Source organism: Hippichthys cyanospilos, chromosome 18 (assembly GCF_059441005.1).
Source record: "Hippichthys cyanospilos isolate Australia breed blue-spotted pipefish chromosome 18, RoL_Hcya_1.0, whole genome shotgun sequence".
In the NCBI taxonomy this organism is placed as follows: domain Eukaryota; kingdom Metazoa; phylum Chordata; class Actinopteri; order Syngnathiformes; family Syngnathidae; genus Hippichthys; species Hippichthys cyanospilos.
Window position 1 is genome coordinate 4830383 of NC_142386.1, and position 14032 is coordinate 4844414.

The window sequence follows — 14032 nt, forward strand, 5'->3', positions numbered from 1 at the left end:
ACGTGATTTACTGTTTCTCTCCGAGTACAAATCGACCCCGCTTAGAAGTCGCCCCCCCCCCCCCCTTTTTTTTTTTTACTTAAATTTGGGTAAATTTTCCAAAAACGCGATAAGAAGTCTACTCCTGACTTTAGTGGTTACATAGATCTTGACTGTCCAATTATTACACGTGGTGTATGTCATTAAATTGATGAAATTACAGTACTTTTAGATGCATTTTTTCATAATATATCGAATAACATACTGTTGCGGTTATCATCTGTTTTTTGCAAAGAAAATGAAGTTGAAAATGAGGGGGGAAAAAACTCAAATTGTACTCGGAGATATACAGTATCTTAAAAGTCACTTTCAGACAGAATTAACACCAGTTCAGAATTTAGAAAGCCATTGTAGATTATAGCGCATGGAGATATGAAACATGACAAGTGCTTTCAAAGGGCAATCAGACCGGGAAACTGAATGGCGAGATTAACGTATTCGATCCATAAATGGACCAATACATAAATATCCTCAAGGCAACTTCATTTACATTTAAAGATGAAACCCTTTTCAACATGCTGCTGACATTTTAACATCTGGAAGGCACAGAGTGTCACCAGCAGGTCTCTGAAAGGATCAAACGCGTGAATTTTGCCATCCAGCACCGGGGGACTTTCGTCAGCGTCGCCGCTCATTTAATTATCTGCTAATCGGCAACACCTGTACAGAATATCGTGTATTTTATTTTCATCCTAACCCCCCCCGCCGTCCTCTATTTACCGAAAGGCTTTAAGATGTACGCATATCATTTTTGTGGGAAAAAAAAAGCCAGAGAGCCATATAAAAATCTGAATCAGGAAATTTAAGAATATTTTTCAAGATCTACTCAGTGGTAATCATATGCCGAGTTCCATGTTGTTGACTCGTTGTTGTTGGATTTGTGCTAAAAGATAAAACGTCAGGTGTTGAACGTGTTCGTCTCGTGAAGTCGATGTTAACGCTATGGGTCATTCGATTGGGAGCGTGGGAATCGATGAGCTGAGATGTGCGACCAAAGCAGCAACTGGGGAAAAAAAAAAAAAAAATATATATATATATATATATATATATATATATATATATATATATATATATATATATATATATATATATATATATATATATATATATACTGGAAAAAATATCTATTCAGTTACATTTGAAGTAGCACTTATAAAGACATCTTATTTTGAAAGGCATCTTTTATTTTACCGTCCTGGCTTTGGATCTTGTTGTTGTTGAGGATATACTGGTCACTTTAAAACACAAAAACCAAAAAAAAATAAATAAATACACGAATTAAAAAATATGGAATGTAAATCACATGTAAATCGACCGGAGCCGGACGAAACTGCACTATGCTCATGCCGGTTGATAAGAGTCTATTTTGTATAAAGTATAATCTTTAAAAATTTCAAAGGCCGGTCATGTTTTCGCTGCTGTGCATAGCGTAGTTTTGTTCGTATTTCAGTTCAATGTATAATGTTTGTTTGAGTGGGGCGGGAGTTATAAAACAAACAAAAAAAAAACACACGCAACTTGTTTCTGATATGACTTGTGTATTATTTACACCTGCTCTGTAGTCAAGTGTCGATATTTTCACCTCTTTGATTCAATGTTGAATTCTCTGTGTTGTTATTTGGTTGACCGGCGGGAAGTGATTTGACTTGAGAACGATTACTCAATAAAGTCAACTGTCTTTTCCAAGCCTTTTAGCGTTCCATCACTGATTCAGACGCGGTGAAAAAAAAAAAGCAACGCGCCGGACTTTTTTTCCTCAAAAACACTTTGAGAAGTGTCATTCAACAAATACGGTCAGTATATGTATTTGAACTGGTAAACCTTAGTTAAAAATATAAATAAAACAAATATTTACTGGATATCCCACACATTTCAATAAGAAAATATGTATTTCCACACACAATCAATTATATATTTGAAATCTTTTATTAGATTTTTTCCAGTTCTCCAAAATCTTTAGAAATATCACTGCCACATTACAAACTAAAATTAGGCATTCAAAAAAAAAAATCCAATACTCTTGCAACATTGGTATTTCATTCTGCAATGTCCCCACTTTTTAAGGCTGTTGAATAACTGAATAAAATAAAACAAAATAAAATGTGAATCGAACATCAAAGCTGTAAGAGGAATTAAGTTAGTATGCCAAGATGCAAATACAAATAGGAAAACATCATAAAAAAAATCATATCAAATGTATATGTAAGTATATATGTACAAAGTCGATAGAACATCTCCATTCAGATTACAAGAAAGTCTCATAAATAAAAGTAGTCTCATTTCACATTGACACTGTTTTCAAACTCCTGCTTGTTAGCGCAAAACTTGGAGGGCAAATTTGTACGCAGGAGCATTTTGGAGGCCCATGGCAGAGCAGCTTACAAAATAAGTGCAGTACTTTGGGAGGAACGAATCCTATCTCCATACAATTCAAGACTATCCATATTTTCAACAGTGTTTACCTTTAGGAAGGTTTTCTGTGTCAAATATAATTTCAATGTGAATAATCCTCGTAGGATGTAATCTGCTTCACTGGGTATAATACATTTATGATGTTTTGTCATGTCTAGCTTATTATTTCTGGTCAAGTCCATTAAACGATGGTGGTCATAAGTTTGGAAACAGCTTTATTTTGCTATACTGTGCTATAAATATTAAAAGACTTGGAACAAAACCACCACTTGATCCTTTTTATTTTATATTTTTGAGTGTTTGTCATTTCATTTTGTCACAGAAAACATTTCTGATTTTTAACAGTTATTGGGCGGGAAATTAATTGGCAAATTTGGTTCCTTCCGGTGAGCCACAATCAGGACTTCCCTAAATATAATGCACTTTTTTCTTTTTTCAAAAAACAAAGGCCAAAAGTATGGGTGCAACCTATAAATGGTAACTTTTAAACATTATAGCACATTAAACATTCAACGTTGCACTGGCGCTGCGTTCACTGACCGCTCACAATGTGGGAAATCTGAAACACTCTCAATGTAACACAACAAATACATAACCTGCAGATACGAACACAAGAAAATATAATTTAGGAAGATGTGTTCTATTTTGCTATAGTTTTGACATCGTTGCCACAGTGTTGGTGCGTCTTATACACGGTAATCTAAAAAAATGTAAGAATTGGACCCCGGGGAATTAAAGTATTCATCGGCAGTTTGATGTGCTTGATAAGAATCCCCTGAGTGACTAACCAGTAATTAAGCGTGTTGTTGGGTCAAGCATCAAAAAAGTGCCTTTATTACAAACAGCTGGGCACTTGTTTGAAATTGTTAAAAAAAAAAATGAACCCGCGGCCTCCTAGTGTTGACAAATGGAATGTTGATTGACCTTTGGATGAACTCTCTCAGGGGCCACCTCACACTGATCTGCCCGCGGGCCTCCGACTGCGTCGCACATTATCCAGGTTGAGGCTAGTGGAAGGAATAATAATTTTCCCCTTGACCTCGGTGGGATGAGAGGTGTGATCGGTGTAAAATCCAATATCGATTGGATTTTTTCACGAGCTTCTTGCGGGAAGATCTCGATAAGCGGTCAGTGCAGTTCAAAAGAAGACGGAAGGGGGGAAAATACAAATTGACACAGATCGCTTCATTTATTCTCACACACACCCACACGCTCACAAATTCCAGGCTCATTAGCACATCGTCTTGGCAAGGACTTGGGAAGTTATCCAAACTAATCCAATAACAGCTGGAACCGCGGCGGCTCCTTCCAGTGCAACTCTGAGATCTCGCCTTAAAAACAAAAAAAATCAAATGTGGTCCCCCACTCCCACACTTGCAGTCCATTTTTGTCTCGTCCAAGTCCAGTGCGGTCCTCCCATTCCGTCGCTGCGCTATAGAAATTCCACGTAGTTCTGAGGGATCAGTCCTATTCGGCCATCTAACGTTCCTTCCAGCCAGCCCGGCTCTCTGGATGCATGAACTACACGGGACGGTACACAGAGAAAACAAAACTACATCCACAACTGTCTCGTTGTTCAGCGAAAGCGACCAAACTCCTCAAAAAAACCTTTTAGAATTCTCCTGTGAATACACTGGTAAGTCCTCACTTTTCTGCCAAGTTCCTTTCACAGAATGTGTTCACTGAGTGAGCAGGTTTTTTTTTTTTTTTTTTGCCCTCCGAGTGAGAAGTGCAAAGGTGTGACTCACCGTTGTCGAAGATAGTGCCGGCGATGAAGGACAGCTCGGAGTCGTGCTCTGCCTTGCAGGCGTAAAGTGCCCGAGCTCGCTTACCAGAAATGCTGCAAACACAGAAAGAGCCAACGACTGCAATTAAAAAAAAAAAAAAAAAAAAAAGAAGGTAAGATTGCCAAGAAATGACCAGGATCATATTTTATAAGTCGATTCGGTTAGGGCAGAGGTCCCCGGCCGAGTACCGATCCGCGGATCAACTGGTACCAGGTCGCATGGGCCCCGCTCGAAATAATTTTTCGCAACTGATTTAGCCTGTCCTTTAACTGATCGTTCATTTGTGCTTCGTTTGTTTGGCCTCTGGCCACTGCTGATGTGACATTTTTGTAGTGAGGAAGGACGATGTGGCTTGAGAGCTGGTGACACGCGTTATTCTGTCTCTGTGAAATCTAGCCCACCGATATCTGTTAGTTGTACTTTCTTTGGAAGATTGCTGTCATTTATCATAATATGCCCAAAATTAGTTTGTGTGTTGATCCAACAAATTGTGACTATGGATAACATGCTAGCTAATCTTATCTTCAGCATGTTATATAGCGCTTCTTAGCATTTTCGTTTGTGCTAGGTATTTTCCCTTGGTATACCCCCCCTGGGGGGCGCGGATGATCCCAGGAAAAAGGCTTTGTTTTTGTCATGTGGAATGTAATTGCAATCAAGTAATTTTCATCATTTTCTTTTAATTTCCGGCACTTTGGTGCACTTGCTTCTTTTTTTCCATTTTAGACTAAGCTATAACCCCTATAAACATGGTAAAAACAATTAACAGTTGTTGCGTTTTTCTGTTGTTAATTTTAAAAAGGATACATGTGTAGGTATACTTAAACAATTTTCATCAATAATAATCTTATTTATATTCAGTGCATCGAATGGGGGGGGGGGGGGGGGGCGGAAAGTTTTCGCTTTTCTAGGGGGGGGCCTGGAAAATATAGTTGAGAAACTGTATGTTGGCATATGCAAAGTTTTTGCATTTATAACTCCCTAAAGGATTTTACACAAGAAAGAACTGAGGTTTTAAAGGGAATGCGTGCTGTTTCCCGGGCAACCGCGGCGACGGCAGACAAGAGATGTCATGCGCGTGGACAGTGCGATGATGACCCACCTGATCGGAGAGGAGTCGCTGGAGGCCGAGGAAACTGGCTGAGGGCTGGACGGCGCAGAGAACATGGGCCAGGACGGAGATCGTGGTGAGTTTGGACTGGACGACGATGTGCTGAAGGATGACGGAAAATGGAGATGCTTCAGTCATCATGGTCTGTTTTTAATAATGATAAAGTACAGTGATAGTCATACGTATTTATTTGCTGCAATATGTAAATTTAAGAACTGAAAAGAGTAGATTATATGAAACAAAACCCTTGAGAAAAAAAATTGAGCCTTGTGTAGTATGTATAATATGTAAAGTGGAATAGGATTGTACTGTATTTGTATTAAAAAAAAAACATGGATTTCAATAGGGTACTTGATAGGAATAATTGAACGTTCTAATTTTATCCTTACCAGACTGGTATGCTGCCACGGGTTTTGGGGTTCAACCTAAAGAGACAAAATGACAATTAATCTAAAACCATCTGCTTGGATTGGTGGTGAATTCTCTTGGCGGTTGTGTTCACGCCCACTGTAGCGCAAGCACCCTTTATTACAAAGGCGTTTGCATGTCTGTGAAGTTACCAACGCCTGGTCTATGCTAATTCAGGCACGGGTTGCCCCGTATTTGCGCGGTCAAGAAAACAGTCAACAAACAAGCACACTCACTTCAAGTCTCATTTGGAATGCTAGCTAAAATATGAGCAAAAGTTGGGAGAAAAAGGGGGAAACAATTAGAAGAAAATCCGAGAAATGGTCATTTTTCTCATTTCTTGTTCTTGACCATAAAATGGCTGGACAAGATCAACCCCCAAACCTTCCTGGTGTAAGTACCCGCCCATCCTTACCAATAAGTAAATTAAATATGTGCTTGGGCACCAAAAATATTTTCCAAAGTGGGCCGGGCTAGTAAAATCACGGTTATATATTTAGATAACTTTAAAACAGATTCAAATGTATTATTCTTTTTTTTAATTCTGTTCAAAAGAACACAACTACGAGGTCACGATTTACCCTCAAATATTAACATTACTTAAGTAATAAGTTTTCATTTATTAGTATAATCCAGATAATTTCGATACTTTACACAATCTTCTTGCGGGCCGGATTAAACTCATTTTTGGGCCAGAAACGGCCCGCGGGCCCTATGTTTGACTCCCTGTCTTAAGTCAAGTATCTCTACTAAAAGTCAGGGAGTGAACTTCTTAACTTAACCTTCCAACCAACCTTTTGACATTTTTAAACGAGACAACTTAATGACTTTGTACTTTTGCGTGAAAGCGCCGAGAGCGCATTTAGGCTGTCGTCGTGTTAACTGCGCTACGGCTGCTAATGGTTCTGAAGTATTCTCAGATGGCTATGTTAGGAAGTACATTAAATATAATATACAAAGTGTCAAAGGAAGAGAAGAAGTCTGGAAGAAGACGTTTTGTAGTCAATGTCACTTTTAAAATCAATTCCTCTTCTCAGATTTACTACAGATTTACTGTAGCATTACTTTTTGGCAGCTCAAAATATTTGATCTGGCTTTATGTTACAATGAATTGTGTTTTATATTCTGTCCATTAGGGAACTACTGGAATAACCATAAACATGACAACAGATGGATATTTCATTTCACGGCTAACGTTTTTGGACGAGTATGACTCCATCAAAAGAGCTTGTCTAATCTCGTCTCACCATCTGTTGACAGACTATCAGCGAACGGAAGGAACAACAACGCTTCTTCATACCGCAAACACAAGTGCATGGTAACCACCGACATTTACTTTTAGACGTTTCCTTTAATCGTACATGTCAGGGTAAATTTAACGCGATGTTTCTGGTTTTGTCTGTGAGGCTTGGGTCTCAAGACTCCCAACAAATTGGACTTCATTTCAGCAATCAAACGGAGCCGGGCATTTCGTTTCGATGAGCGTCTAAATATTTTTGTCATCACAAAGCGGTCAACGCCAAACCAAAGAACGCTCTCAGCTCGTTTCTTTCTTCACGCAGATGGAATGTTGTGAGACTCGAAAATACTTTTGAGGCCGACGCCATTTGCGAGCGCATCCGGTTCGGCAACAAAAAGGTGGAGAATCCACGTCCATCCATCCAAGTAGGACTCCTTTAATTGCCTGTTAAAACCTAGCTTTTTCTTCAGTTGTACGCTCGTCACCTGTCTCTTGACAGGACGTCTGTTTATTACATATGTAACATATTTGGGAGTGAAATGTTGGTGTTTTTAAAATAAAAGGTGTTTCAAAATAAATAGCTTGGACCTGCGCTTGGGCCTTTTGACCATGCGTGCGTCCTTTTTGAAAATGACTGCAAGGTAAGGTCACTTATTTCATGTACAAAACATATGGGATTTTTTTTCTAAAAAAAAAAAAAAGACCATTGTAAAGGCTTTTTTTTCATGGTCATGTATATTAAGATGATCTCCCATCACTACCACAAAAAAGGCACTATTGCAAGGCTATAAAAATGAAGGCTATAATAAGGTTGTTAATCTAACCATGTTTTTCTTGTTTGCAAAAAAAGATGATAGTCAGGCTTTTTTTTTTTTAAACAACCATGTATAGTATGGCTATCCCCCCTAAAAAACTGACTTTTTTTTACCTTGTATCATGACGTATTTTAAAACAAACAACAACTGTGTAGTTATTTTTTTTGGACAACACAAGACAATGTATAGGAAGGTCTTAATTTTGGTAAAAAAAATATTTAAATCTTACTGTGAAGCCTTTTAAAACGACAACTATGTAAGCATCTTTTTAAAGGAAAAAAAAACGACTATGTTTTTTTTTGTTTTTTTCTGGTTAAGGATGTTAAGATATTCAGTCTTTTTTTCTTTTTTCCCACCAATCCACATAAGAGACTCTGAAGCTGGTCAATGGGTGCATTGGTGCTGGTTCGAACATAAAGTCACACTCGTGACAGCACATCGTGCTCGCTTAGATCAAGTCATTCCAACTAAATTAAATTCAGAGTGCTTCAGACCGAGTGGGCAAGCCGCAGTGGGCCCGCTACCTTTTTTCATCTCGCAGCCTCGGGAAGAAACATCTTTTCATCTTTGCTGTCATGGCCTGGGCTTCAAAGAATGTTAAGAAATGACGACCGATACAGTATATATCTCGGGAATGTTTACAACACTACGACTCTAAGTCATAATGACATCCAATGGGAACAGCACGCAGAATGCATTTTTTGAGTTCACTGAAATCTTCCAATCGGCATGATGATTTAAATTCTACACTATTTTCTTTGACCATCACCGTGGGTCTATTTATTCTTTAATGGTTCCTTTGTTCTTCCCAAATGTCAGTTATTAGTCATATCCATCCATCATCCGTAGCCGCTTATCCTCAGTAGTGTCCGCGGGCTCGCTGGTGCCTATCCCAGCGGTCTCCGAGCGGTAGGGGGACTTGACTGGTGTCCAAACTACGGCCCGGGGGCCGTTTGCGGCCCTCCATTCACAATTTAGCGGCCCGCGGCATACAAGTACATTGCTAATAAAATTTATAGTAAAGCCACCCGCAAACCTTTTACTGGTTTTGAAATGGCTTGTAATATCCAACCCTGCTCGCTAGGTATTCGTCTTAATGTATAATATGCAATTTAGCCGTCACTCACAGCGAGCTGGGACGGGCGTGCCTGGTGTCGCGCTCGCCATCGTTGCTGTTCAGGCTGTGTCTGGGCGTTCGACCTTGGCTTCCGCCGCTACTGCTGCTGCTGCTGCTACTGCTGCTGCTGTTGCAGTTGGCGGACGATGACACGGCCTGCTGATGCTCGCCCACCGCGGCCTGGATGACGCTGTTCCTCTTCTCACCTTCAATGATCAATGGTGATTTACTGGCTTGGTGGTGTCACATGAGACATAGGCTTGAGACTCAGCGCTTTTTTGTGCAGCTAGGAGATGGTGCGGGATTTAACATGAAATTGACTTGGTAGCGGGCACATGGATGATTAAGTAAGCGCATTGAGGAACGACAATAATCTAATGTCGAATTTGCAGCAGTCGTTTGTTGTCCGGCTCACCTTTGAGGGAATGCGTTGGTGTTTGGAAGAGTGTGAGAGGTCTTTCAATACAGGACGGAGCTTTGTTCTCAGTGCTTCTCCTCCTGGACTGGTTGAGCTGAGTCGCGGTTAAACCTCCGGCAGAGCTTGGTGCGTCTTTGAAAATCTGCATCAATAAATACATATTTTTCGGATTATGAACCGCAACTTTTTTCTCATGATTTGAGACCCGCGTCTTATAGCCTGTCTGTCTGTCGTATATATGTGCGTGCACACACGTTATTACACAGTATAAATAGTATACACTAATACATTATGTACACACACACATACACACAGCGTGCATGTTTCGTTTGCTTCTGTAGACAACATGCACGCGCGCTGCTTCATCTAATGCCGGCCTTATTATTTGTGCTGTTGCCGAGGCGACACCTGTACGCAACCCATCTGAGGAAAAGCGTGACGGCAAGGTGTGCGTGCCATTGCATTCGGTACACTTAAATACATTTGGCAATGTGCATAAGCCTAACCACACCTATTTTGCGATGACATGTTTGCGTGCCTTATTAGGAAGGATTTTCACTCACTACAACCAAAATAAGAAAAAGACCATACAGTAATTGAATAAATAAATCAAAACTTCATAGTGTAGTTTGTGGAATTACTGTGAACGTACCCTCTCGTGATGCTCAATGAGGATCTCCACTACAATGTTCTGGAACTTGATGTCCATAATGGCTGCCACCGTCTCTTCCTGTGGGCGGAGTAGAGTCGGTCCAAAAACCACGCCCAGGTTGGCTACAGTCATCAGATTCTGCTGGTGGTGATTGGCCACACTGTAAACGAGAGTAAAATGATTAATGGTGCTAACGACTGTTAAAATTTGATGAAGTCAAAAATCTGCTATCCGGAAAGACTGATTTGACAATGCAGGAGTTTTTACGAATCTTTGGTGATGCTGTTTACGCATGCATAATTCAAGGCCGTGAGACTTTTGCTGGTGCACACATTGGCAAATACAAGACTTGACAATTTAGCCTTTAGCGGTTTACATAATGCCCAATTTTCCATTTGTTGCACGGCACTTGTACGTGTCTCTACTGCTGAAGTAAGAGCCATAAACTAGAGGGATTAGGCGGGCATTCGGGTGTCACCGCAAGTTCGCTTGGCAATACGAGACTTATAACTCAAGCTAAATTGTTATGCTGTATGCTGTCACAGTCGGACGTTTTTATTGTTTAACCTCCAAACTTGACTGACAGGCGATTCACGTCTTTGTCAATTTGAACTGCCTCCAAATTGCAAGGCACACACTCACTATTAGTAAAAGAATTATTTTATAACACTTTTCAAATTTATGCTCCATCAGCGCCTATTACAGAATTTGACCTTGAACCTAGTCGTTTTCATTGATAGCAAAAGTATTAGAACGCCCTATGACAAATAGGCAGGCCAAGGAAAAACAACAGACAGAATTGGAAAACTTCAAAACGACAGAAACTGTTCCAAAAATGAAATCGGCTCATTAGCAAGAAGAATAAGAAGGCCAGTCAGGAATTTGCCAAAAAGTACTTCGCCAAGTCTCTAAAATCCAAGGGGGACATTTTGTGGCATGATGAGACTAGGGAGGAACCTTGACCAAAGTGATGGAAAGCGTTCAAGGAAGAAAGGATTTGCTCCTGATCCCCAACATGCAAGCGTATCTCTGAAGCTTGCAAAACTTCTTCTGGAATGGGCTCATTAATCTTTAACAATGATCTCACATATGACGTTGGCAACGAAAGGAAAAAAGAAGACTCCAACATTTTGTTTGCCAATTTAAAGAAACGCCAACGGATCAGGAGATCCTTCAAGGTTCTGCAAGATAATGACTTCAACCGCAAATGTCCAATAAACAGTGAGGTGATTCATGCCCGTTTGCTTTCGAAAATAAGATCTTTGCCTAAATTCGGCCGCTGAACTCTTCGCAATCCACAAAAAGGACGTAGAGGGCTGGTAGCATCCTAAATGAACAATCATTTCTTGATTTGCTGGCCAAAAGACATCAAATGCCCGCATTAGATTTTGGACCTCATGTTGGGAAACGCTCATTTGAAACGGAATGTGCCACTAGTTATGAAATTGCTTCCTGAAAGAAAGTCAGCCATTCCATTCGTTATGACTTTTTTTTCTTTTTTTTTTTTTACAAAGGTCGGGTCTGTCTATTGACATGAAATTGTAGCTTCCTTGACTAATAGCAGTCTGGCTCGCACGCTACCAGGCCAAAGAAGGTAATAGAACCGTTCCACTGAATGCTGGCAAACATTCATTTGGAAAAGAGATTACAACTTGACACCATTTGTCAAGTTTCAGTTTCAATTCCCAGTGTTGATACACACACAGACACACACACACAAATATTCTCCTCATATATACTGTATTTTCCGCACTATAAGGCTCACCGGATTATAAGGCGCACCCTCAATTAATGACACATTTTAAAACCTTTTCAATCACAATATAGTAATACTCAAAGTAATAATAACTCAAATAATAAATCTAAACTCTCAATAGCATAATAACTCAATATGAGCAACCTTGTTCAACTGTAAACATACAAAAGAAACAGGTAAAGTTTACTTTATCATTTCGTTCCCCATCTACGAATCCCAATCGCAATATTTATCCATATATAAGGCGCACCTGATTATAAGGCGCACCGTCAGCTTTTAAAAAAAATAAGGTTTTTAGGTGCGCCTTATCGTGCGGAAAATACGGTATATATATTTTGTTGTTGTTTTGTAAAGTTCCACCTACTTTGAGAGATGTTTAATGAGTAGCTCCAACATCTGCCGGTTCTTCTCAGGCAGTCGGTGCACCAGCTCGTGGATTTCTTTCACCCTAGCTTCAGGGTTGTCCAACTCTGGAACGCAGGGGGCATAAAGCGTGATTAAGTAGCCAATAACCGTCTCTCGAGCAATCCGGTTTTGAACCTGCAACCTACTTTTCACGAGCTCTTATGGATTGATGTTGTAAAACCGATATCGTTTTTTTCCGTACATTATTCTTCGAAAAAGCACGCAAAAAGATTTCAGAACTAAAATGACCGTGGCTCAAAATACAGTAAAATAACAGCAAAAGTAAATCTCGTCATCAAGAAACGTTTGCGTTGTACAATTTGTTGTTCGCTGCTGCGTTTCCATTTTTTACCACATGACCTATTTATTTTCTAACCAGTTTTCCAGGGCTTAGCTCAATAACAGCAAAGTGCCAAAGGCATATTAAGGAAGTCGTAAAAGCACTCAGAGGCGGAGTGGTCCGCCCTTGGTTTGGAACTTTGTCAGTTCGGTTGGATCAAGGTAGAAAGAAAAAAAATACACCCAGGGTAGATGTTTTTAACATCTCCCAAGGACGACAGGGAGATACAGAAAACAGACTGCGGGTTTTGAAGGGTCGAATAAAAACGAGGTGATTTAACAAAGCCTGCGAAGAAGTGAATTGAAAAGACGAATCACAAATAATTAAGAATGAGCAATCAATCAAAACCAATGAAAAAAGTTCCATCAAAATGACAGCAGGCGTTCGTTCGTATGTCAGCCCAATACAATATGCACTTAACCAGACTTAACTTTGAAAGAACCTCCGCAAAGTACTCAGACTCGCACATACTTTCTTTAAATAGATGAACACATCAAAGGTTAGTCTCCAGTTTTGCTTGTCAGAAAATTAACAAGCATTTTTCACTTGGCTGGCGTATAAAAAGAAAAACAAAACAATGTTGCTTTTGTTCTTCCCATCATCACCGCAGTGAGTTAAAACAATTACAAACAAGTCCAGACAATTTCCTGACTGTGTTAGGCGTGTTGCCCATGCAAATTCTACTGTTCAAACTATCATATTTTTTGCACTGCGGCAGTAAAAATTGAGCGCAAAAAAAAATAAAACAAAAACGTTTTTGTCACGGACAAACCGTACCGTAGAAAGATGGTAAATGGATTTTTTTTTTTTTTTGTTTTCATGTCGTTCAAACTCAAAATCAATACTTTGATAGTGTCTTCTTCTGTCTTCTTTTGTCAAATTGATCATTTTTTTCAGTGAGAATATGAACATATTGCACATAATTACATACACAGTAAAACCATACATTCAATCATATGTATCAAATTTACACATCACAAACTTTTATACAAGATCTTATTCTATTTATACAAATGTTTTCTATTTTTAAAACGACATTTTAAAACTATTTTAGAGCACAGCTCACATCTTTTCTGTTATATTTCATATTTGTTCCATAAATTGACACCTTGAACAAATACACAAATTTGTTTTAACAGTGGATCGTCCCCCATGTGGCTAGCAAAAGAAAAAAACAAACTGGGCTGGACTATAAGACACAGAGCTCAAATCAAGAAAAAAAAGACAGTTCATAGTTTGAAAAATACGGTATAATTACTTGATTGTCTCCTGGATTTCCTCATATTTGAACTAGGTTGCAAATGAAAACGGTGCCACCTCCTGCTCCATTTTATTTTTCACATGACCTATTTGATTAAAGGGTGCGGTCTTACTGCAAGCAAGAACCCTAAGCATGATCTTACCACAATTCGTTTTTCAATCTAAAGACATATAACGTTCAATACTGTGTGTTGCGAATCAAAGAAGTGAAATTTACAAGATATATATCGGTAAATACAATTTTAATCGTAACTTTTATTTCTTTTCAATTT

At 39.3% G+C, this 14032-nt stretch overlaps 1 protein-coding gene and 1 long non-coding RNA gene across 4 annotated transcripts in view; one reads left to right on the forward strand and one right to left on the reverse strand.

The window, feature by feature from the left end:
- Window positions 1–1942: 1942 nt before the first annotated feature.
- Window positions 1943–14032, reverse strand: part of LOC148408603 (rho GTPase-activating protein 26-like) — a 46837-nt gene continuing 34747 nt past the window's right edge. For 2 of the 3 annotated variants that reach the window (XM_088440691.1, XM_088440690.1), the window contains exons 18-25: window positions 12120–12225; window positions 10000–10159; window positions 9345–9489; window positions 8940–9135; window positions 5739–5774; window positions 5341–5451; window positions 4200–4291; window positions 1943–3972 (exon numbers count right to left, since the gene is read on the reverse strand). In XM_088440691.1, the coding sequence (XP_088296817.1) occupies window positions 3884–3972; window positions 4200–4291; window positions 5341–5451; window positions 5739–5774; window positions 8940–9135; window positions 9345–9489; window positions 10000–10159; window positions 12120–12225 (935 nt within the window). In that variant the 3' untranslated portion in view covers window positions 1943–3883. Of the gene's footprint in view, window positions 3973–4199; window positions 4317–5340; window positions 5452–5738; window positions 5775–8939; window positions 9136–9344; window positions 9490–9999; window positions 10160–12119; window positions 12226–14032 lie in introns of all 3 variants that reach the window. The other variant, XR_015868561.1, reaches the window with a different exon arrangement.
- On the forward strand, window positions 5187–7631 carry LOC148408604 (uncharacterized). The gene is made up of 3 exons (XR_015868563.1): window positions 5187–5425; window positions 7018–7075; window positions 7320–7631. It is a non-coding gene; the product is annotated as an uncharacterized LOC148408604 (long non-coding RNA).